The sequence below is a fragment of the Cucurbita maxima genome, unplaced genomic scaffold (assembly GCF_002738345.1).
Source record: "Cucurbita maxima cultivar Rimu unplaced genomic scaffold, Cmax_1.0 Cma_Scf00025, whole genome shotgun sequence".
In the NCBI taxonomy this organism is placed as follows: Eukaryota; Viridiplantae; Streptophyta; class Magnoliopsida; order Cucurbitales; family Cucurbitaceae; genus Cucurbita; species Cucurbita maxima.
The window spans coordinates 3,566,431-3,587,333 of record NW_019272041.1 but is presented as its reverse complement, the minus strand read 5'-3'; the positions used below and the strand labels follow the sequence as shown (position 1 = coordinate 3,587,333).

At 36.1% G+C, this 20,903-nt stretch overlaps 4 protein-coding genes and 1 long non-coding RNA gene across 7 annotated transcripts; 4 read left to right on the top strand and 1 right to left on the bottom strand.

Annotated features, from left to right (window-relative positions):
• The first annotated feature begins 14 nt into the window (after positions 1-14).
• Positions 15-2,416, top strand: LOC111498775 (60S ribosomal protein L4-like). Its single transcript, XM_023150146.1, has 2 exons — positions 15-1,181; positions 2,006-2,416. The coding sequence occupies exons 1-2, from the start codon at positions 75-77 to the stop codon at positions 2,117-2,119; spliced, it is 1,221 nt and encodes a 406-aa protein (XP_023005914.1). The 5' UTR covers positions 15-74; the 3' UTR covers positions 2,120-2,416.
• Positions 2,417-3,680: 1,264 nt separating this feature from the next.
• Positions 3,681-7,457, bottom strand: LOC111498778. Its single transcript, XR_002720865.1, has 3 exons — positions 7,213-7,457; positions 6,892-7,053; positions 3,681-6,498 (listed from the first exon to the last, which is right to left on the bottom strand). It is a non-coding gene; the product is annotated as an uncharacterized LOC111498778 (long non-coding RNA).
• LOC111498774 (floral homeotic protein APETALA 2-like) lies at positions 3,835-6,498 on the top strand. Its single transcript, XM_023150144.1, has 11 exons — positions 3,835-3,918; positions 4,072-4,620; positions 4,724-4,749; positions 4,844-4,874; positions 4,957-5,044; positions 5,139-5,284; positions 5,394-5,438; positions 5,571-5,674; positions 5,789-5,925; positions 6,005-6,094; positions 6,235-6,498. The coding sequence occupies exons 2-11, from the start codon at positions 4,088-4,090 to the stop codon at positions 6,475-6,477; spliced, it is 1,443 nt and encodes a 480-aa protein (XP_023005912.1). The 5' UTR covers positions 3,835-3,918; positions 4,072-4,087; the 3' UTR covers positions 6,478-6,498.
• Positions 7,458-8,883: 1,426 nt separating the features above from the next.
• Positions 8,884-15,396, top strand: LOC111498289 (probable LRR receptor-like serine/threonine-protein kinase At1g67720). Of its 2 annotated transcripts, none has more exons than XM_023149418.1 (15): positions 8,884-9,193; positions 9,800-10,331; positions 10,545-11,050; positions 11,169-11,298; positions 11,388-11,459; positions 11,577-11,645; positions 11,722-11,793; positions 11,968-12,036; positions 12,573-12,724; positions 12,810-13,039; positions 13,775-13,901; positions 13,979-14,047; positions 14,127-14,313; positions 14,597-14,732; positions 14,868-15,396. In XM_023149418.1, the coding sequence occupies exons 1-15, from the start codon at positions 9,127-9,129 to the stop codon at positions 15,195-15,197; spliced, it is 2,748 nt and encodes a 915-aa protein (XP_023005186.1). In that variant the 5' UTR covers positions 8,884-9,126; the 3' UTR covers positions 15,198-15,396. The 2 variants fall into 2 exon arrangements, with proteins under 2 accessions (XP_023005186.1, XP_023005185.1); XM_023149417.1 differs by having other exon boundaries at positions 12,795-13,039.
• A 1,606-nt stretch (positions 15,397-17,002) lies between these two features.
• LOC111498291 (nuclear transcription factor Y subunit B-1-like) lies at positions 17,003-20,292 on the top strand. 2 transcript variants are annotated; one of them, XM_023149420.1, is made up of 7 exons: positions 17,003-17,198; positions 17,415-17,637; positions 17,724-17,853; positions 18,086-18,091; positions 18,200-18,274; positions 18,358-18,408; positions 19,795-20,292. In XM_023149420.1, exons 2-7 carry the CDS (start codon positions 17,423-17,425, stop codon positions 19,837-19,839), a joined length of 522 nt encoding a protein of 173 aa, XP_023005188.1. In that variant the 5' UTR covers positions 17,003-17,198; positions 17,415-17,422; the 3' UTR covers positions 19,840-20,292. The 2 variants fall into 2 exon arrangements, with proteins under 2 accessions (XP_023005188.1, XP_023005187.1); XM_023149419.1 differs by having other exon boundaries at positions 17,410-17,637.
• Positions 20,293-20,903: the final 611 nt, after the last annotated feature.

Sequence of the window (20,903 nt, the reverse complement as noted above, 5' to 3'; positions counted from 1 at the left end):
ATCAGCATTTCTCTCCCTCGTTTTCCAAGAGGTAAAAACCCTAGTTTGCTCCGGCTACCACACACCCGTCCAAAATGGCCGCCGCAGCCGCTCGCCCTTTGGTCGCCGTCCAATCTCTCGAAGGAGATATGGCCACTGATGCTGCCCCGACTGTGCCGTTGCCCGATGTTATGAAAGCTTCCATTCGACCGGATATCGTTAATTTTGTCCACGCCAATATCTCAAAAAACCGACGCCAACCCTATGCTGTGAGCAAGCGTGCCGGTCATCAAACTTCCGCAGAGTCATGGGGTACAGGACGAGCTGTTTCTCGTATTCCTCGTGTCCCTGGTGGTGGTACTCACCGCGCTGGTCAAGGAGCTTTTGGAAACATGTGTCGAGGAGGACGCATGTTTGCTCCAACTAAGATCTGGCGCCGATGGCACCGAAAGATCAACGTCAATCAAAAGAGGTACGCCGTTGTTTCTGCCATTGCTGCTTCTGCTATTCCTTCTTTGGTTTTGGCTCGTGGTCACCGGATCGAGTCTGTTCCGGAACTGCCCCTTGTAATTAGCGACTCGGCTGAGGGAATCGAGAAGACCTCTTCTGCGATTAAGGTTTTGAAGCAGGTTGGTGCATTTCCTGATGCTGAGAAGGCGAAGGACAGTCACGCCATCCGCCCTGGTAAGGGTAAGATGAGGAATCGTCGCTACATTTCGCGAAAGGGTCCATTGATTGTGTATGGTACTGAAGGTGCTAAGCTTGTGAAGGCCTTCCGTAACATTCCTGGTATCGAGGTGGTGAATGTCGAGAGGCTGAATCTTTTGAAGTTAGCTCCTGGAGGTCATCTTGGAAGATTTGTTATCTGGACTAAAACTGCTTTTGAGAAGCTCGATTCCATCTATGGATCGTTTGAGAAGTCATCTGAGAAGAAGAAGGGTTACGTGCTTCCGAGAGCAAAGATGGTCAATGCTGATTTGTCTAGGATTATAAACTCTGATGAGGTTCAATCTGTCGTTAATCCCATCAAGAAGGCTGTGAAGAGACCTTCTCTGAAGAAGAACCCACTCAAGAACCTTAATGCCATGTTGAAGCTTAACCCATATGCTAAGACTGCAAGGAGAATGTCTTTATTGGCTGAGGCACAACGTGTGAAAGCTAAGAAGGAGAAACTCGACAAGAAGAGGAACATTATCCCGAAGGTATCTTTTGAATCTGGCTCTGTGGATTTATTATTTTTAATTACTCTCTGCTTGTTTCCAAAATTTAGGTGGTAGCGTTGTTTATCAACCAAATTTGTTGTAGATTAAAATATTTCAAATGTTTCAAGTGCCCGAATTTTGAAATCCGATTCGACATTCTGATGTTGTGAGATGATAGGTTTATAGTATTGCATTCGCGACCGTTTTCATTTTCAACTATGCATTTCACTGTTGATTATAATGCTTTGGCCTCAGGTTTTTTGCTCGGTTTTAGATTATGGTTATATGATTTGTTCCGTTTTCATTTTCAACTATGCATTTCACTGTTGATTATAATGCTTTAGCCTCAGGTTTTTTGCTCGGTTTTAGATTATGGTTGTATGATTTGTACCGTTTTCATTTTCAACTATGCATTTCACTGTTGATTATAATGAGTTGTAGAATGGCATCATGTTTTTCTTTTTCGTTTTTTCTCCAACTTGTTTGATGAGTATTTTTTAATTTTCTCTTGTATATCAAGTCATCATTTTATCTCTTTCACTTTTATGGTAGCAATCTCATGTTATTGATTGATGCATAGCTTCTTTTTCTATGACATTGATGAAGTATCTGTGAATTTGTGGTCTATTATTTTGTTGGTACTGATTGCTTATTTTGTTAGCTTCCAAAGTTTACTCAACTTGTTTTATAGATGAATGGGACTTCGTAGTTTTAGTGTAGCTTGGAATTCGTTACTTTTTTCAGCTTGAATAGGTCACGTGATTGTGGCTTTGCATGTATGATATTGAGACCCATATTGACCCTTGTGGCCATATTGTATTCAGGAGGAGGCTTCAGGAATAAGGGCAGCAGGCAAAGCATGGTATCAGACAATGATTTCAGACAGTGATTACACCGAGTTCGACAACTTTTCCAAGTGGCTTGGTGTCTCTCAGTGATTTCATTTCTGTTTGACATAAATTTCCATAGACCTTAGTTTAATTAAATTTTGTACGCGCTGCTGTTTCTGCTGCTTTTCTGTTTTGCGTCATGGAAGAAAGTAGGAGGTCTGAGTGTCTGAATGGGATGTCGAGTTCCCCCTATTCTCTTGCCTACCTTGTCCTTGTGGAGGATTATTTCTTTTTGGAAATGGAATTGAACATCTGAAGAGCTTAGAAGGTGAGTTTAGTAATTTGCACTGAGATTTACACTTCAAAACTTTTGTTTAAAATTTGAATCTACTGTTTTGTTTTTTTGATGATTAGTTATAGATAGACTGGTATACTATGGCTTCTTTTTGCAATGAATGTTCATGCGATTGATTCAACATAGTATGATTTTGAAGTTGTAACGGCATGGTTGGAGGAGCCAAGTTCCTTAAAGAGAGTTGTCTCATGCCCCTAGGTATTCTCTACCTATCCATTTTTGTTGGTTTTGGGTACAGGTACCCTTTTGTTAGGTCATTCAATCAAGCTTTTTCTACCTCTTCTTAACCTGAAAAAACAGGGGCACTTGGCGTTCTTGAACTGACTTAGTCTCCTTCTGTCCCTCTACCAACAAGATGTTTCTAAAGAAAAAAATTTTAATTTTTTTTTTTTTTAATTTTTCTCATCTTACCTAGTTATCTTTAGCCACCCATGACAATTTCCCTATTTCATTTGCATGGTCAATCACGTATCCAATTGGGCCTATCACGGCTCATATATCCTTCCCGAGGAAAGAGATGAGCTTGTTAGGCCGGCCTGGTACTCTTCTCTCATTTGTATCTGCTTTCTTAAAGAATTAATTTAATAAACATAAATGGAAATAAATTACCTGTCACGAACTACGGCAATTCTATATGTATATGTGTATATATATATGTGTGTATGTTTATATATGTGTGTATTTATATATATGTGTATTTATATATGTGTATATATATATATATGTATGTATATGGTGAGTGATGCCTTTGAAGAGGGTGCATGTAGTGAAAGAGGGAAAATTTCGTAGTTCCATGTAAAAGTGGATCTTCCTCTTTCATGGGGATTTGCTTTAGAGGTAAAAATAAATATATTTCTTTATTCTTTCTTTATATTGAACGTATTGATTTTTGTTTATTATTTTATTGGAAAAAAAGAAACAGACAATAAAGATTTTTTTTTTTAATTTCTAGTTTTTCCTCTCCTATTGTAAAAATGCAATTTAGTAAATATAATATATAAATTTTATAACATAAATTAAATTATATTAAAGAAATTATCAAAAGTTTACGTTACCATTTTTCTTACATAAGCCATTCGTAGTAAAAATACATTAAAAAGTTACAAGTAATGATTAAATATACCATTAATATTAAAATTTGTAATATTATTAAAAAGTCCTCTTTTTTATTATTATTTTTAATTAGTCTAAAATTATATTTAAAAATTGATGCAAGGAGAAAAAATAAATATGTTAGAAAGTAATCAAGTTTGATAATATTTATAAAAAAAAACAAGAAATAGATAAACTATCGATGAGCTTAAGAAAATAATATAAAAATAAAAACAAAATTAAATTAAAATAAAACGTTTTCGTTGATTTCTTTCAAACTACAGAAAGAGACAAGAGAAGTGCAGTTTTTTAGTGACCCCCACCTCGTCTTTTCTCAATTTCCTGCCTCTATCCGCCATGGAAATCGAGCTCCCACCTTCAATAAATTAACTTCACCCACTCTCTTTGGACTTCATTCTCCTCTCTTCATTGATTCAAGCAGTCAGGAGTCTGTTTACTGGTGACCCATCTCCACCCTTATTGTCTTCTTCTTCATATTCTCTTTGTTTCTTCAACAATGATCCTCTGATTGTGTAACAGCTGAAGTGTTGTGATGGTTTGATTCTTTACAATCCAATTATGCTTTGATTTCCATGTTTTTTTTTTGCAGAAGGTGAAGTTTCAAGCTCATGCTGAATCTTAACCACGACGTTGTTCCATCGGAGATGGTTACTGAGAGTTTTCTGAATTTTCCAGCGAACAGAATGGAAACCGCTGGATGTTTCAACTCGTCCTCCGTCGTTAATGGCGATCCTTCCGCCAGCACCACCAACGTCGACGAGGTTTTCCCGTTCACTATCGGTAAAAATTACGCGGTTCAAGAAAGCTCAACGGTGAAATCACTTTCTATTTCCGATGACCACTGCGACCAGACGATAGAGCTCTTCCCGTTAACGGACGGATTAAATTCTATTTCCGATGACCACCGCGACCAAACGAAGGAGTTCTTCCCGTTAACCGACGGATTAAATACTAGTTCGAGTACTCAGATGCAGTGGCCGGAGGTTTCTCCATCGGAATTCAATCATGGAGACGGCGGCGCACCGGCGCAGCCACAGGATCAGGCGATGAGGAAAAACAGACGTGGTCCAAGGCCTCGAAGTTCGCAGTATCGTGGCGTTACGTATTATCGTAGAACCGGGAGATGGGAATCGCATATTTGGTAAGTGTTTTATTGTTTTGACAGTTCCATGACCTTATTAGGTTCCTTGAATTTGAATCCGCCATTTATGCCGTTCTTGAGCACCTTTTCTGTTCGTTACCAGGGACTGCGGGAAACAGGTTTATTTGGGTACGGCCATTGCTGTTTGATTCCTTTTCTTTTCTTTTCTTTTCTCGAACTTCGATTCATCATTTTCTCTATGGCTGTTTCTCTTTTCCTTCAGGCGGTTTCGATACTGCTCATGCTGCCGCCAGGTAACAAAAAAAAAACCACTTCTCTTGTTCTTTCCGCCATTTTTGGTTGGATTTCTCTTAGAATTCATATTTTCCATCTCAGAGCATATGATAAAGCGGCGATCAAGTTTCGGGGGGTCGACGCAGATATCAATTTCAGTGTCAGAAATTATGAAGAAGATATCAAACAGGTGAGGTAGTCTAAGATAATGCTTGTTACTGTCAGAAATTCAAATTACGCCATTGACGAAGAGCTTCTCTCTGATTCTGCCATTAACACCCCAGATGAGTAATATCACTAAGGAAGAGCTTATTCATAATCTTCGTCGCCGTAGCAATGGATTTACAAGAGGAAGCTCGAAGTACAGAGGAGTTACCTTGCATAAATGTGGTCGATGGGAAGCTCGGATGGGCCAGTTCTTAGGCAGGAAGTGAGTCTAAATTATTCTGGGACTTCGTTTTCTGTGTGTTTCTTGGATCATGTTACTGGGATTTTGTCTTGAATCGAGCTGTTTTTGTTGGCATTTTTCTTCCTTACAGGTACATGTATCTTGGTCTCTTTGATAGTGAGATTGAAGCTGCAAGGTCTTCTTAAATCTTTCAAACTTTCTAATGTCTGCGTTAGCTTAAGGCTAGTGTCACGGAGGGCTTCCTCGCAAGAAGCTTTTATAGTCGGGTCACTCCCTTTAACTTGATTGTTTACTGTTGTTCAATCAGGGCCTATGACATAGCTGCCTTAAGATGCAATGGTAAAGAGGCTGTTACAAACTTTGATCCAAGTTCTTATATGTCAGAGATGGCTGCAGAGATTGACACAGGAGGTTTGGTTCTTCCCTGTTTATACATTTTCTCATTCTAGTTCTTAACAACCCCCTTTGCTCGATCAGGTTATACATAACATAACAATTGGTTTCGAAAACCGTCTTGATTTGTAGAGGACAACCAGAGTCTTGACCTGAGTTTGCGAATTGCTCCCCCCAATCATTCTGACCCTCAAAGTGAGAGCATTGGCATGTTTGGTAATGGTTGTCATCTCAGCTCACCCGACGTCGTCGTTGATGGTAGAACGACGGTAATTCTCGAGACTGAGTTCTGGAGATCTTTTGTTTTATTGTTAATGCTTGGCTAACATCTTGCTCAATCACAAACAGCTTGAAAACTCTGTTTCAGCAGCAATTGAATCTTCTCAGCCATATGGCTATGCTGTGCCTTCAAATTCCTGTTTCTTTCCCATCTCCAGGGTAATGAACCATTTGAAAACCAAACTTCATATAATCCGTACATATATTTCTTGTGTTTGCATTCAGCTCCTCATGTAGTTAGTAGATATATCATATTTGATGTTCTGACTTTTGCCTGTGAATTAACATTGCGAATGCAGGAAAGAGCAGCAGAGACGAGAATGGGGGAGTGGCAAATCCATGGCCACTCAAATAGATTAACCTCTGTGCCATTCTTCTCTGCTGCAGCATCATCAGGATTCCCTTCTTCTTCTTCTTCTTCTTCTTCTTCTTCTTCTTCTTCTTCTTCTTCCATTTCATCCTCTGCTGTTGGTGAAATCCATTTCTCAGCTATTTTCCATCACCATGACAGCAACTTATCCAACTTCTACTGTAGGAATTGAACTGGAAATCCCTTGAGGGAACTGAAGAAAGAAGGAAGGATCAGAACTGACAGTTTAAAGGTATTCTTTGTTTCAGAAAGATTACAGGTTACGCACAAAATTTTATTGTAATAATAATACCGTTTGAAGATTTGAGTTTCTAAGTTGTGAGCTTTTGTAATTAAGATTATAAAATTATGTTTTGGAATGTGGAGTTGCATAAAAACAATCTTATGAATAATGGATTGAAATCAACCTGTATATGTTGATACTTCTTTAAACTAACGAAAAAAGTTTAATGTTAAAATAACAATAATTTAATCTCATCATAGTTCTTATTATATTGTTTTAGGACTAAAATGAAACGATTTCAAATTTCATGGATGAAAATGTAATCTGAACCAAAGATGGATAAAAGAAGTAGCTATGGATTACTTGGATGAGATATTCTTCACATAGCTTGAAAGTCATATCGAAATCTCTTCTGATCTCCGCCCCGCCTTGCCGGCCTCCGCTGTCTCCTCCGCCGTCACTTCCGCATGCACACTACTGATCTGTCTTCTCCTTATCGAGCGAAGTTCCAGATTTCCAATCGTGCTGTCAGAAACAAAAAGGTGAAGATGAACAGTTCCATCATCAAACAAGAAATCCATCAATCCATCAATTATTAGCAACTGTCAGTGTCACTCTTGATTCAACTATTCCTTCTGCAAACCCTAAATTGAAAACATCGCAACGCAATTTCATCCAATTTACCGCTCGATTCGTCTCCTGCTTCAGATTTTACATCGTCCTCGTCTTTTTCTCCATTTTAATTTAGGATCCGATGCTGCTATCTCTGTGTTCCTATGCAATTTGTCCATAAAAATGGCGATAATCGAGAACTGTTTTTGCCTTGCAGAGTTCTCGTCTCCGATCCTCTAAGAATGATCGGTCATTTCGGAAGAGGCACATTCCCTTTCCCCTTCGCGATGCTCCTTTCCGAAGGCCGACAAAATTAAAAACTTTCGCTTAATTTTGCATAATATAATAAATTAATTTATATTTAATAAATAAATTGATTTCTTAAAAAAAAAAATATATATATATATATATATTAAAAAAAAAAAGAAATCTATTAAATACGAAATTAAAAGGTTATCTTTTATACAATTTTATAATTAAAAAATCTATTACCCATAAAAATTAAAATTTTGGTCATTATTATCAATTTTCATGAACTAAATATTATCAAATTTATAATTAAAAAAATAATTAAATTAATAACTTGGCTTCTTTTATTTATCTTTTTTTTTTAAAGATTTGTAATTTTCTATAGCTTATTTTTATTTATGGATCGACAAAGCTAGATTCCAATTTTTTATTTTAGACAATTTATATTTTTTTTATATTTCTATTTCGATTAAATTTACAAGTCATCTGAGGTTGGAATTGAACTCAAGCATGGGCCTTATGTATCCGTTTCAGCCCAATAAGAGATGGGCTAAGGCCCATTAGGTTTAATTGGGCCAACTCGTGAAAATAGAGAATTTGAAAATAATTGGCGTAAATAAAAATTAAAGTAAAAAAAAATAATTTGTAATATAAACGGGTAAAAACAATAACAACATATTCAATTACAAAATAATATTTTTTAAATATAAAATTAAAAGTAATTGCAAAATATATTGCTTTTCCTTTTCTATTAAAAAAAGGCAACTTTTTCCAGTAAAGTCTTTGATTGTTTGGTAAATTTAACTTTTCACTTGAAAATTCGAAGCTACCTATTGGACCAAATTAAAATGAACAAAAGGGTTACGAAAACTACCCATGTGGGTAATGTGCCTAATTTTCAGATCGAGATTAAAAAAACGATGTGAATGAAAGTGAAAAATATCATATGAATGATTAACGCCAACACTTCATCGTGGGAGAAAAAGCTCACTGAGCTAAGATCACTCTCTTTCTTCATTAACGTGAACTGAAATTTGCTGCTCGGTTTATCTTTATTCTTATGACACCCAATAAATTATTAATTAATAATAATCAATTTAACACGAATTATCTTGTTTAATTATCTTTTATTATTATTTTTAATAGACTATTAATAAAGATACACTAAAATTTGTAAAAGTTTTAATAATAATTAAAAAAAAAGGTCGGTAATTTTATTAATTTAGCATTTTTTTAGAATTATATTTTTATGCTTTCCCGCGTTTAAGTTGGATACAGTGCGACGCGGATGCAACTATTGGTGGGTCCCTCTCTAATCGGTGAATCTCCTTCGTCCACGTGTAAGATTTACAATATCTCGCTGTATAGCTATGGTTCAGCTTTTGTAATACCGCCTTTATATCGGGCCCCACGCATCCCGATCCCGTCAAAAATAAAAAGGAAATAAATAATTAATTTTAAGTTAAATTTATATATAACATGCCAGAAAAAAATGGAAATTATATAATAGAATCATACGAACAGTCCAATCTCTCTCTGTCTTCCACACATTCCATTTCTTGATTGATTATTGAGCTCAAGAGTTGATAAATCCCCATAGACCCTTCTTGATTACTTTACACTCTGGCTACCAGTTTCTTCCCATTCTGCTTTCTTAAGATCTCTCATGGCTCCGATGGTTGCAGCAATGATTGAACTCTGAATCTATTTTCATTGTTTTCTTCATGCTCGGAAAAAATGGAGGCTAAGTTTCAGTTTCTGTTTCTTCTCTTTCTTTTTGATGTCTCCTTTGCTCAGATGCCAGGTATTTTCTCCATTTTTGTTATTCGATTTTCTGTAGTGATTATCCGTGCTCTGTTGCACTTTATATTGATTTTCGACTGTAATTTTCATGTCTTAAGGTTTATCGAGCTTTGCAACTGTTGGTTTCTGTGTTTTTGTTCAGTTCAAATGGCGTTATCTCCGAGTCTTTGATTTTCACTCTTTCCAGTTTGATAAATGGCTGTTGCAGTGTTTCTTAGATTCTGGCTTGTGAGAATGAACGTTACATATTTCGGATTCTATCGCTGTCGTCATCTTTACCTAAATTTTGGTTTAAGATGATGATTGACGCGTCGTCCGTTCTTCAATTTTTTGATCATTATGTTTTGGACTTGTTGTTGACTAACTAGATAATTTGTACTCCACGGTTTACCAATATTTAATGTTGAAGTTATTTTCAATTGTTCTTCCTTCCGTTTGAACATTTTCTTCACGGTATTTTTGATCTTTTTTGCTTGATCGTTGTCTTATGAAGCTTGCCAAATAGCATTTATTAGCATGTGAATTCTCAATATGAAATATGCTGATTGTTTAATCGAATGTTGAGTATTTACTACGAAGCTAAACTATGCTGTATATTGTGGATTAGGTTTTGTAAGTTTGGACTGTGGAGGTCAAGAAAGTTTCACTGATGACATTGGTTTGGAATGGGTTCCAGATACTCAAGTTCGTTTTGGAGAAGCAATTAACCTATCTGTTGCAAATGAGACGAGGAAGCAATACAGGACCTTAAGACACTTCCCTGCTGATTCCAGGAAGTACTGTTACTCACTCAATGTCACTAGTAGAACACGTTACCTTCTCAGAGCAACATTTTTGTATGGTAACTTCGACAACAATAACGTGTATCCAAAATTTGACATTTCCCTTGGGGCAACTCACTGGACAACAATTGTCATATCTGACGCCAACACCATAAAGGTTCGAGAGATCATATTTCTGGCTTCAACTGCTACTGTGAGTGTTTGTTTGTCAAATGCCACAACTGGGCAGCCATTCATATCCACGCTTGAGCTTCGACAATTTAATGGCTCTACCTACTATACTGAATTTGAGGATCAGTTTTTCCTAAGTGTCTCGGCAAGGATCAATTTTGGAGCAGATTCCGAAGCCCCAGTAAGGTCAGTGAGCACCAAGAGTATATTTACTTTCTTATATACTCAATGAAGAGTTCTACAAGCAGCCAACGGCAAATTAATAAAGCAATAAGAAACTGGATTTCTTTTTACCAATCTTTGTTGGGCCATCTATTGTGATAATGCCTTCAATATTTGGATTAAGTTTCTTTGTTTAATTTTTTAAATAATGTATATAATATGAAATCATCACGGCAGGTATCCTGATGACCCTTTTGACCGGATATGGGAGTCTGACTCTGTGAGAAAAGCAAATTTTCTTGTTGATGTTGCTGCTGGTACTGAAAAAGTTTCCACTAAAATGCCAATAGATGTCAATAGAGATGAAAGACCACCTCAAAAAGTTATGCAGACGGCTGTAGTTGGCAGAAATGGTTCATTAACTTACCGTTTGAATTTGGATGGTTTTCCTGGCTTTGGATGGGCATTCACCTACTTTGCAGAAATTGAAGACTTGGGTCCTACTGATACGAGAAAATTCAGGCTTCTACTTCCCGGCATGCCTGAAATCAGCAAAGCTGTAGTCAACATTGAAGAAAATGCTCAAGGAAAATATCGGCTTTATGAGCCTGGTTTTACCAACATAACCTTCCCTTTTGTATTATCTTTTAGGTTTGGGAAAACATCAGATTCTGTGTTGGGACCTCTGTTAAATGCCATGGAGATTAACAAGTATCTTGAAAAAAGTGATGGTTCTCTAGATGGTAATCTAAAGTCAAATTGATTTTAAGTTAAAACTCCTGAACGTTATATATTTATATCTTATAATGTATTTAACTTTGCTGATCGATTATGTTTGATATTGGAACATGTGAACTTCAGGAGCAGTTGTTGCTAGTGTAATTTCAAAATTATCATCTTCAGATTTGGATGAAGGTGGTGATCCATGCATGCCAGTTCCTTGGTCATGGTTGCAGTGTAACTCTGATCCACAGCCAAGAATAGTTAAAATGTAAAAGTTGTTGCGCTAGTTTTGAAGTCTATTTATGTTTACATATATTTGACATTCTAGTTACCGTATCTACCTTTGGCGCTTGTTAGTTTATTGTCCAAAAAGAATTTGACAGGGAACATCCCTACAGACGTTGCAAAGTTGAACAGTTTAGTTGAATTGTAAGTTCCATTTTGCATGCAATTTTTCCTTGGTCGTCCAATTGTGCCTTTTCCATTCTACTTCCGTTAAGCTTTGTGTCTATTTTGGCTTCACCATTTGTTTGTGGCCTGATGCAGGTGGCTTGATGGAAATTTATTTGTTGGTCCTATACCCGATTTTACTGGCTGTGTGAACTTGAAAATCCTGTAATCTCAAGAACCTTCATTTCTATCATATTCTGTTGAAGGTTTTTAAGCTGACTGAGATCTTTACTTTTTTTAGCCATCTTGAGAACAATCAGTTGACGGGGGAGTTGCCTTCCTCATTAGTAAATCTTCCTAGTCTACGGGAGCTGTAAGTATCATGGATAATGGCATTGCATTCTGTATTCCAGAAAGAATATTGACACAAATGTCCATAATTTTTTTGTTTATATTTGAATTGTCTTCTCTGTAGTATTTGATAGAGTTTACATTTATAGGTTCCAAGTGACGTGCCTAATATATTTCATGTATCTGATGGTTTTAGGTATGTGCAGAATAACATGTTATCTGGAACAGTGCCTTCCGGTCGTCTAAGAAAGGATCTAACTTTAGTGTGAGTATCGGTTTCAATACTTGGCCTATAAATTTATTTCATTGTGCTAAATATTTAAACCAATTGCTTTCCTTGTACGACATGCATCAGGTTTCTCTTCCTGATCATCTTAAATAATCCTGAACTTTGAATTAATTTTTATATTTTAGATGTGAATTCTTGTAGGTTATGCTGGAAAGGTTTTGATGGAAATACTAAAGATCTGAAATGGATTAATATTCAATTGTGAATTTTTCTTGTTTCAGAGAGTAAATCATTCCTAATATGCAATATCTGATTGTAGTTATTTATGCAAAGCCTTAGAATTGGGGGCCAATGCTAGGTAAAATAATCATAAAATTTATTTTTTTTAAAGAAAAAGAAAACATGAGCCGAAAATCCCTTGGATGGCTGCTGTAAGCGAGCAGGTTTTTGTCCAAATTGGATTGTCATTTTTTAAATAATTGTTGTCTTGCCAAACTCCACCTATTTTAGTATTTGAGCAAGTTCCTTGCTCTATATGCATGCCTTCACTATGTGCTTTCGTTCATTTAAAGCTACTCTGGAAACATTAATCTTCATGAAGGGGGGAAAAAGAACCACATTTATATCATTTTGGGTTCTGTAATTGGTGCTCTTGTCCTGCTCTTGGCAACTGTGGTATCTTGCTACTTTTTGCAAAGAAGAAGAAGAAAATCTCGTGAGCGAGGTACATACAGAAACTTTCAAGAACGAGTTGATTCGACATGGTGAAGTATTTTTTATAAACAATAATTTAGCTGATGTACTTGAAGAATCCAAGCCTGCACAAAAATTTGCCTCTTCAAAGGGCGATGCTCCCAAGGAAACCGCACATTGCTTCAGTGTTAAAGAAATTGAAGAAGCAACAAGAGGTTTTGAAAGAAAAATTGGGTCTGGAGGTTTTGGTGTTGTATACTACGGGAAATTAAATGATGGAAAAGAAATTGCAGTTAAAGTCTTGACTAGTAACTCCTTCCAGGGAAAGCGAGAATTTACAAATGAGGTAATATTTGTATAACCGATCCTTTCTTCAATTCAGTAATTTTCATTCAAGGAACCCCTCTCCTGTTTCCTGTTCGTAGATACTTGAATTGTCCTTTTGTGATTTCCTTTAGTGGCCTGTATGGGTTGTGTTGGCCGCTTCCATAATACTTTCTTATATCATTTTCTTCCTTTTCTTTCATGTGAATAATGTGGTAGAAACATATGCGTAGAGGGGACCATGTGGGGCTGACTAAATCGTGAGTTTTGTGACTGACGAGCTATTAAGTATAGGGAAAAGGGTAAGTTAAATATTTATGTATAATCATTTGGGAGAACTTTTATTGGGGTCTACTAGTGCTGTTAGAAATGTGAGAGGGAGCCGAAGGGAGGGTAGGTTGTAGTTGGTAAAAGCTAGAAAACTTGTGGGACAAAATCAAACTCTTCGTAGCAGACGTGTTTTATTGTAAGGCTGACGGTGATACACAACCGACCAAAGCATACAATATTTGCTTGCGGTGGGCTTGGGCTATAGAGTTCAAATTAGAAGAAATGTTTGCGCAAAGAAAATTCTCATTTCTAATTTATCACTCTCCCCAAAACTTTGAATACAGTCTTCAAATATTTAGTACAAGAAGCAACAAAATTGTCCTCTCCCATTTTTATCTTGTTGCATAGAGTGGATTGGTATTAGATAAAACCTAATGACGTTGGAAATTGATTTTTGTGGCTGATGGATGACCAATTGGTTATGAAGGTGACTCTTCTTTCGAGGATTCATCACAGAAATCTTGTACAATTTCTTGGATATTGTCAAGAAGTAGATAGAAGTATGCTTGTCTATGAGTATATGCACAATGGAACTCTCAAGGAACATCTTTATGGTAAGCCAGGAAGCCACATTATTTTTGCAGAGAACAATTGAAGTTCCATAGCCAACTAACTTCTTGTTTGTGTACAGCTCCACTAACACGTGGAAGAACTATCAGTTGGATAAAGCGCCTTCAGATTGCTGAAGACGCTGCCAGAGGTTATCTTGTTTTTCCCTCTGCTTGGACGAATCTGCCTTACATATTTTCCTCGACACATTCTTCTTGATATGTTTTCAGGGATCGAATACCTTCACACAGGGTGTATACCGGCAATTATTCATAGGGACTTGAAAAGCAGTAATATTCTTCTTGACCGACACATGAGAGCAAAGGTTTCAGATTTCGGTCTGTCAAAGCTTGCCGTGGATGGCGCCTCCCACGTGTCCAGCATAGTTCGGGGGACTGTCGGATACTTGGATCCAGAGTAAGCTCTTCCTCTTTCTTGAGAATTTATATATTTCTCTCGATGTAAAGTTATATAAAGTATATATATACACGCGCGGTTGAACACAACTATTTATGGGAACACTTTCACCTTTCATTAACACCCATCGAAAAGAGATTATAATATACTCAAGAAATTATTTTGTGCTTTGTATGTCTTTTAGGATGAAAATCTAGGTAGGGTGGAGAGATAATTACGCTTCTAGTTTGTTTGCCTAGAATCCTTGTGACGTGCTTTCCTTGTTGCATTATTTTGTTATCAGGTATTATATTTCTCAGCAATTGACCGACAAGAGTGATGTATATAGCTTCGGTGTTATTCTTCTCGAGTTGATATCCGGTCAAGAAGCTATATCTAACGTCAACTTTGGTGCTAATTGCCGCAACATCGTCCAGTGGGTAAGTCTAGTACAAACTAGATCACATAAATGGTAATCGGCCAATAAGTCAGATATAACTGTTTGGTTAATGAGAAGGAAATGAGTGAGCCAATATGTTCTACATTATAAATGATGCACATTGGTTGTAATGCAGGCAAAACTACACATCGAGAGCGGCGACATTCAAGGGATCATCGATCCATCGCTACGCTTCGAGTACGACATTCAATCTATGTGGAAAATTGCAGAGAAGGCGTTGATGTGTGCCCAGCCACATGGGCACCTGAGGCCATCCATGTCTGAAGTGCTCAAGGAGATACAGGATTCAATCTTGATTGAAAGAGAACCTCTTGCAAGAGAAGGTAACTCTGACGAAATTTCTGGAAATTCAGTCCACTCTACGAATATAGGACCTCTTGATTTGCGTGCAAATGAAAACTACTTGTCGTTTGACGAATCCATTGCTCGACCTCTTGCAAGGTAGCTGTTGTACAAAGAAATTAGTTCTTAGGAACAAATTTGCATACTCGTGTTTGAATGTGGTTATTTTAAACGAGTGTTTTAGTCAGGTCGTTCTAGGTCACCAACACATTGATTTTTCATCCATCAATCACACAGTTTTTAGTTCAATGATAGAATTGAAATATTTATTTAAGGTTGCGATATAATACAACTTTTTAATATGAATGATTTTAAGTTCAAACATATTATATATTTTTGGCCAATTTAAAATATAGTTCGTTTTGTTAAGACATACTCGTTCAAAATATTCGTATGTGTTACTTGTCTTTCAACATTTATTCAAATTTAAAGAAAATATTACTACATTTACAACATTTATTTAAATTTAGAGCTTTAGAGCGGAAATTAATTTTCTTTTACCCTAATCTACGATATATTAAAAAGCTCGGTACTTTTTACCATCTTATCCTTCTTACATTTTTGGTAAAATTACCTTTATAAAGCTATGAAAAATACCCTTATAAAAAAAGTCAAAAGTAAATTAAGTATTAAAATTAATACTTGACCCATTACATTAAAAAAGACATAGAAACTATATAATAGTCACATAAATATACAATAAAAGGCAACAAATGAAATTGCCAATTCTTGATAACAAAGCCTTAGCGTTAAATTTTGGACCCCATATTTAATGTTAAATAGGCAGTAAAAGAAATTGGTTTTTTATAATGAGAAAAAAGTAATTAACTACCTAAAAAAATGAATAAATAATGCCATTAATATAATGAATTAACAATTATACTAATTTTGACATGATTTTTTAAAAAAAAAACAAGCTTATTAATTTTTTAAAAGAATAGGCCCATACGATCTTATATTAACCTAATCATAAATTAAATAACTTAACGTTTTTAAGAAAAATAATTATTTACCAAATTTTTATGAGTAGTCATTATAAAATTGATTGATATAAAAAATAATTTTAAATCATTTAGAAAATAACTGAAGTCTTTAATAATTATGATTAATAGACGATAGTAATGGATAAATGTAAAATAAAATTCATATTTTCTATTATTAATTCCCCTTTAATTTTTTATTATTATTAACAATTGGGATGGACCCACATTTAAATTCATTTTTAGTAAATAATTATAAAGAAATAGGTGTCAATTATTTATGGTTGCCGCTTTTCAGTAATATAATTAATAAATGAATTAATTTTCTAATGAAAATTGTAAATAATATTTAGCATTTTATTTTTTTTTAAAAGATTTTAGCTAAATTATTTACTCTAATCCATTAGTTTAGAATTTATCATTATTTCAATTATTAATCAATAAAATGTCCATAAAAATTTAAAATATGATTTATGTGAATAGAGTCGAGTTTTATAATTAAACACAAAATTATTTAATAATTATTTAAAATATTGATCTAAAAACAAAAGAGTCTATTATATATTTTATGCACGTAAATATTAATTATTGGTTCCAAAATAACTTGAAATTTATTAATATTTAATTATCTTAAAATAATCGAATTTAATTCAAGAATAAAAACGTGTCGCTTTTCTGTAACGCTGCCACTTGTTTATTTAACAAAGAGTCAGAAAAGAGGGAGGGAATTCCAGTCGGCAGAGCGGACGACGTCGTTTAGTAAATTAATCGACAGCGAAACAACTGCGAGAAATGTTCCTACGTGTTTGAATCTGATTCGTCGGATACAACCGAGAGCAGAATCCAGCAAGCCGCAGGGAAATCCGGGAACTAAAATTTTATTTTTATTTATTAAAATTAAAAGAATAAATAAAAAGCGGTTTGGTTTCTCCCTTTCTGAATTGCCTGAAAAGGGGAAAGCAAAAACGAACGGTGCTGATAAACTTGATTCTCTCATAGTCGTCTCCTTTCTCCTACCTTCACCATCGTCCGATCCATTCCACCACTCCATTTCCACCCGATCTAAATCCCTTCCCTCTCCCGCGCCCAAATTACAAATCCCCTTCCGTTTCTTCTCCCACCAGGTAAAACCCCTTCATTTTTCAATTCTTTTTTCTCTTTCTCTTCAAACCGATGTCAACCTTTTCGTATTTTCATGGCTTTTCCCCCTTTTTTCGCTCTAATTCTTCCTCCATCTTCCATTTTTTGCTTCTGGTTTCTTCTGGAGCTTCGGTTTATGGTCATATTCATGGGTTTTGTTGATGATGTTGTCTCGTTATTGGTTTTTTGAGATAGGGTAGTAAAGAACATGGCTGATGCTCCGGCGAGCCCCGGCGGAGGTAGCCATGAGAGCGGTGAGCATAGTCCGAGGTCTAATGTTCGTGAACAGGACAGGTTTCTTCCGATTGCTAATATTAGTAGGATCATGAAGAAGGCTCTTCCTGCTAATGGTAAGATTGCGAAGGATGCCAAGGAGACCGTACAAGAATGTGTTTCGGAGTTCATCAGTTTTATCACTAGCGAGTATGGAAGTGTTTATAGCTCTATAGTTAATTGTTGTTCGTTTCTTGTTCTGAATTTTGGGATTCTTATGGTTGAATTGTATTTAGGGCTAGTGATAAATGTCAAAGAGAGAAACGGAAGACGATTAATGGAGATGATTTGCTTTGGGCTATGGCGACTCTTGGATTTGAGGATTATATCGATCCGCTAAAAACCTACCTGACGAAATACAGAGAGGTACTCAAAATCGGTTAATGCTAATGTTAATGCATCGCCGGGCGTTCTTTCACTATGTGTTCTGTTATCCACTTTTCATGATTCATTTGAAACAGGGAGCTCAGCTCATCATTTAGTCTCAACTTCTGATTTATTTAGTTCTTGTTTGTTAATTTTACTGCTGTTCATTGTGTTCTTGCACTGATGGATGACTGTTTTCTTTGCCTGCTGGTTGGGACTTGGGGCGTTTTAGACTGAGGTAAGATAGAGTGTTTTCCTCTACGTTTCTGTGATTTGTCAACGTCATGTTTGAATGAAATTAGGAGGTTTCTATATATTGTTTGTGTTGTGTTGTGTTGTCTGACAGGGTGACACTAAGGGGTCTGCTAAAGGTGGCGATGCGTCAGCTAAGAAAGAAGCTCATCCAACCCCTGGTGCCCAGGTCAATGATAAGAGTTACTATTTTCTCATTGAGCTGCCTTTTTGGTGTTTTCTTCTAAGCTTTTTTCTTTCCCAATTCTGTAGGTTGCTCATCAAGGGACGTTTTCCCAAGGAGTTAATTATGGAAGTTCTCAAGTACTCTCTCTCTCTCTCATACACACGCACATACACAGAAACAAGCACGTACTTCCATAATGTCCTTTGAATAAGCGAAGAAGCAGTTATGCTAGTGTATTTAGATTGTGAAAAGTTTTTTTTTTTATCTCATTAGTCCAACTTTAACGTCAAAAAATGACTCAAATTTGAAAGAACAAGACAAAAATCATAATTACGAAAAGCCTAGTGACCAACCCAATCACACTGCTAGCAGATATTGTCCTTTTTGGACTTTCCTTTCTAGGCTTCTTCTCAAGGTTTTAAAACACGTCTGTTAGGGAGAGGTTTCCACACCCTTATAAGAAATGTGTTGTTCCACTCTCCAACCGATGTGGGATCTCATAATCCACCACCCCCTTCGGGAGCTCAATGTTCTCGCTGGCACACCGCTTGGTAACAGGCTTTGATACCATGTGTAACAACCCAAACCTACCGCTAGCAAATATTGTCCTTTTTGGGCTTTTCCTTTTGAGCTTCTTCTTGAGGTTTTAAAATGTGTATGTTAGGGAGAGGTTTCCACACCCGTATAAGGAATGCTTTGTTCCCCTCTTCAACTGATGTGGAATAAAATTCATGAGTGCTTATCCAACTAAAAGTCATTTTCCAGTTGGAAGCAACGGTTTGTAACTCATGTCTACTTTTGTGTCATGAAGCGAGGCGAATCCCATTGGTAGACTCCCCATGATTTGCAGAATCTGTTAGGGTTTGCTAGCGTTCATCCTTTCTACCCTCTCTTTCAGTAACTTCATTGTTTTAGAAAAGTAATTTTGTTTCTAGTTCATACTTCATATCTTCACGAGTCTTGGAAGTTCTTTCCTGAGGCAAAGCATCTGTCTCTTATTATCACTTGGGGTTTATTGTTAGAGCTTTCATATGCAAGTCTTAGGTTGAAATATATGAACAATTAGTACATAAATTTGAATGTCTCAAGGAGATAACTTGCAGCAGTAAAAGGCTATTTAGCTTTGGTGATAGGGAAGTATATTGGTATTTGCATCTTTTTAAGCTACTACCTAGAAAATCAGCATGTAACCTTTTTGAACTTCTCTAAATTGAGATACCCTTTTGAGTATAGTGGTCAAATAAAAGGACTAGGTGAGAATCGGTTCAAGCCATGTTGGCTACTTACCTAAGATATAATGATCGAACAATTGTTTTGGGAGATTAGTTCAAAGTGAGCTGACCCAGACATTCACGGACAAAGAAATAATTAGAGTCCCTAACGGAGTCCTGTAAAAACATTCAAGACATAAATGAGCAGGAACAAACCAGCTACAAGTACATGTTAAAAACCTTGTTTTACCATTCACAATACTTCCAAGTAGTTGACTTTAGGTTTAATACCCACCTTCGCATTTTTTGCAGTCACAAGCTCAGCATCTGATGGTCCCTATGCAAGGCACCGACTAAAATTGCCTCGAATTCGACCATTTAAACTGTTGAATACGGAGATCGTTGTTCAGCATAACAGCAAAAAATCGAGTCTATTTATTTGAAGTTTGGGTGGTTTCAATACTTTGTAGAAACAGTTGAAATGTTGTATATTATTATGGCTCTTGTTTATTGGATTGGAATAGGACACAACATTTAAGAGAGGTTCCTTCCAAGTCCTGGGGATCCCATTTATTGGTGACTTGTAGTAAACCTTACAACCCTGGCAAGGACTTGGATGGAAGATCTTGAAAAAGACTTAGCAGCAGCAGCAGCAGCAGCAGCAGCAGCAGCAGCACCCTTCACATTTTCTTTAATCATTTCCCTAATCAAAACAATAAATCTGTGTTCGCTGGAATGAATGATTTGGTTCTAGAAGTGTTCTTAAATCCCCCTTTGCTGTAAGATGAAATGAATGGTTTTTCATTGTGTCGGTTTCTGGTTGTTGTTTTGTTTGTTTGTTTGTTTTTTACTGTTATATTCCCTACCAAAAGTGTTTGCTTCATCTCTACATCACCTCTCGAGGATTGTTTCATTTCATTTACTGTGCTTCCTTTAAGCTTTTATAGGTTAAATGATAATTAGTTTTCTTATGAGAATGACCTGCATTATCATGTTCTTTCATGATATGTGGGGTCCTGTTACCTTCTTTACAATTCTTAGTCAAGCAAGAACATATTTAAATGTTTAATTTTTATGTTTTTGAGGTAATTAAACTAGATTTTAAACTTTGTTTTAATGATCGCGTGTTCTGTTCAGATTCTCTCGGGCTCAACAGTTAGGATCTTTAGTCGAGTATTCACTTTTCTATTCCTTTTCTGGTTTTGCTCCCAATTTATTCAATTCTATTAGTAACTATCATGTCTCGACTACACGGAACGAGATCGATTGACTACAATTTTATACGTGAAGAGTTATTTCTTGGACCCTAGAGAGGAATAGGTAGGTGTTGCTTTCGCTCGGTTTCTTTTTGTATTGATACCGGTTAGTTTTTTTTTTTTTTTTTTTTTTTTTTTTTTTTTTTTTTTTTTTTTTTTTTTTTT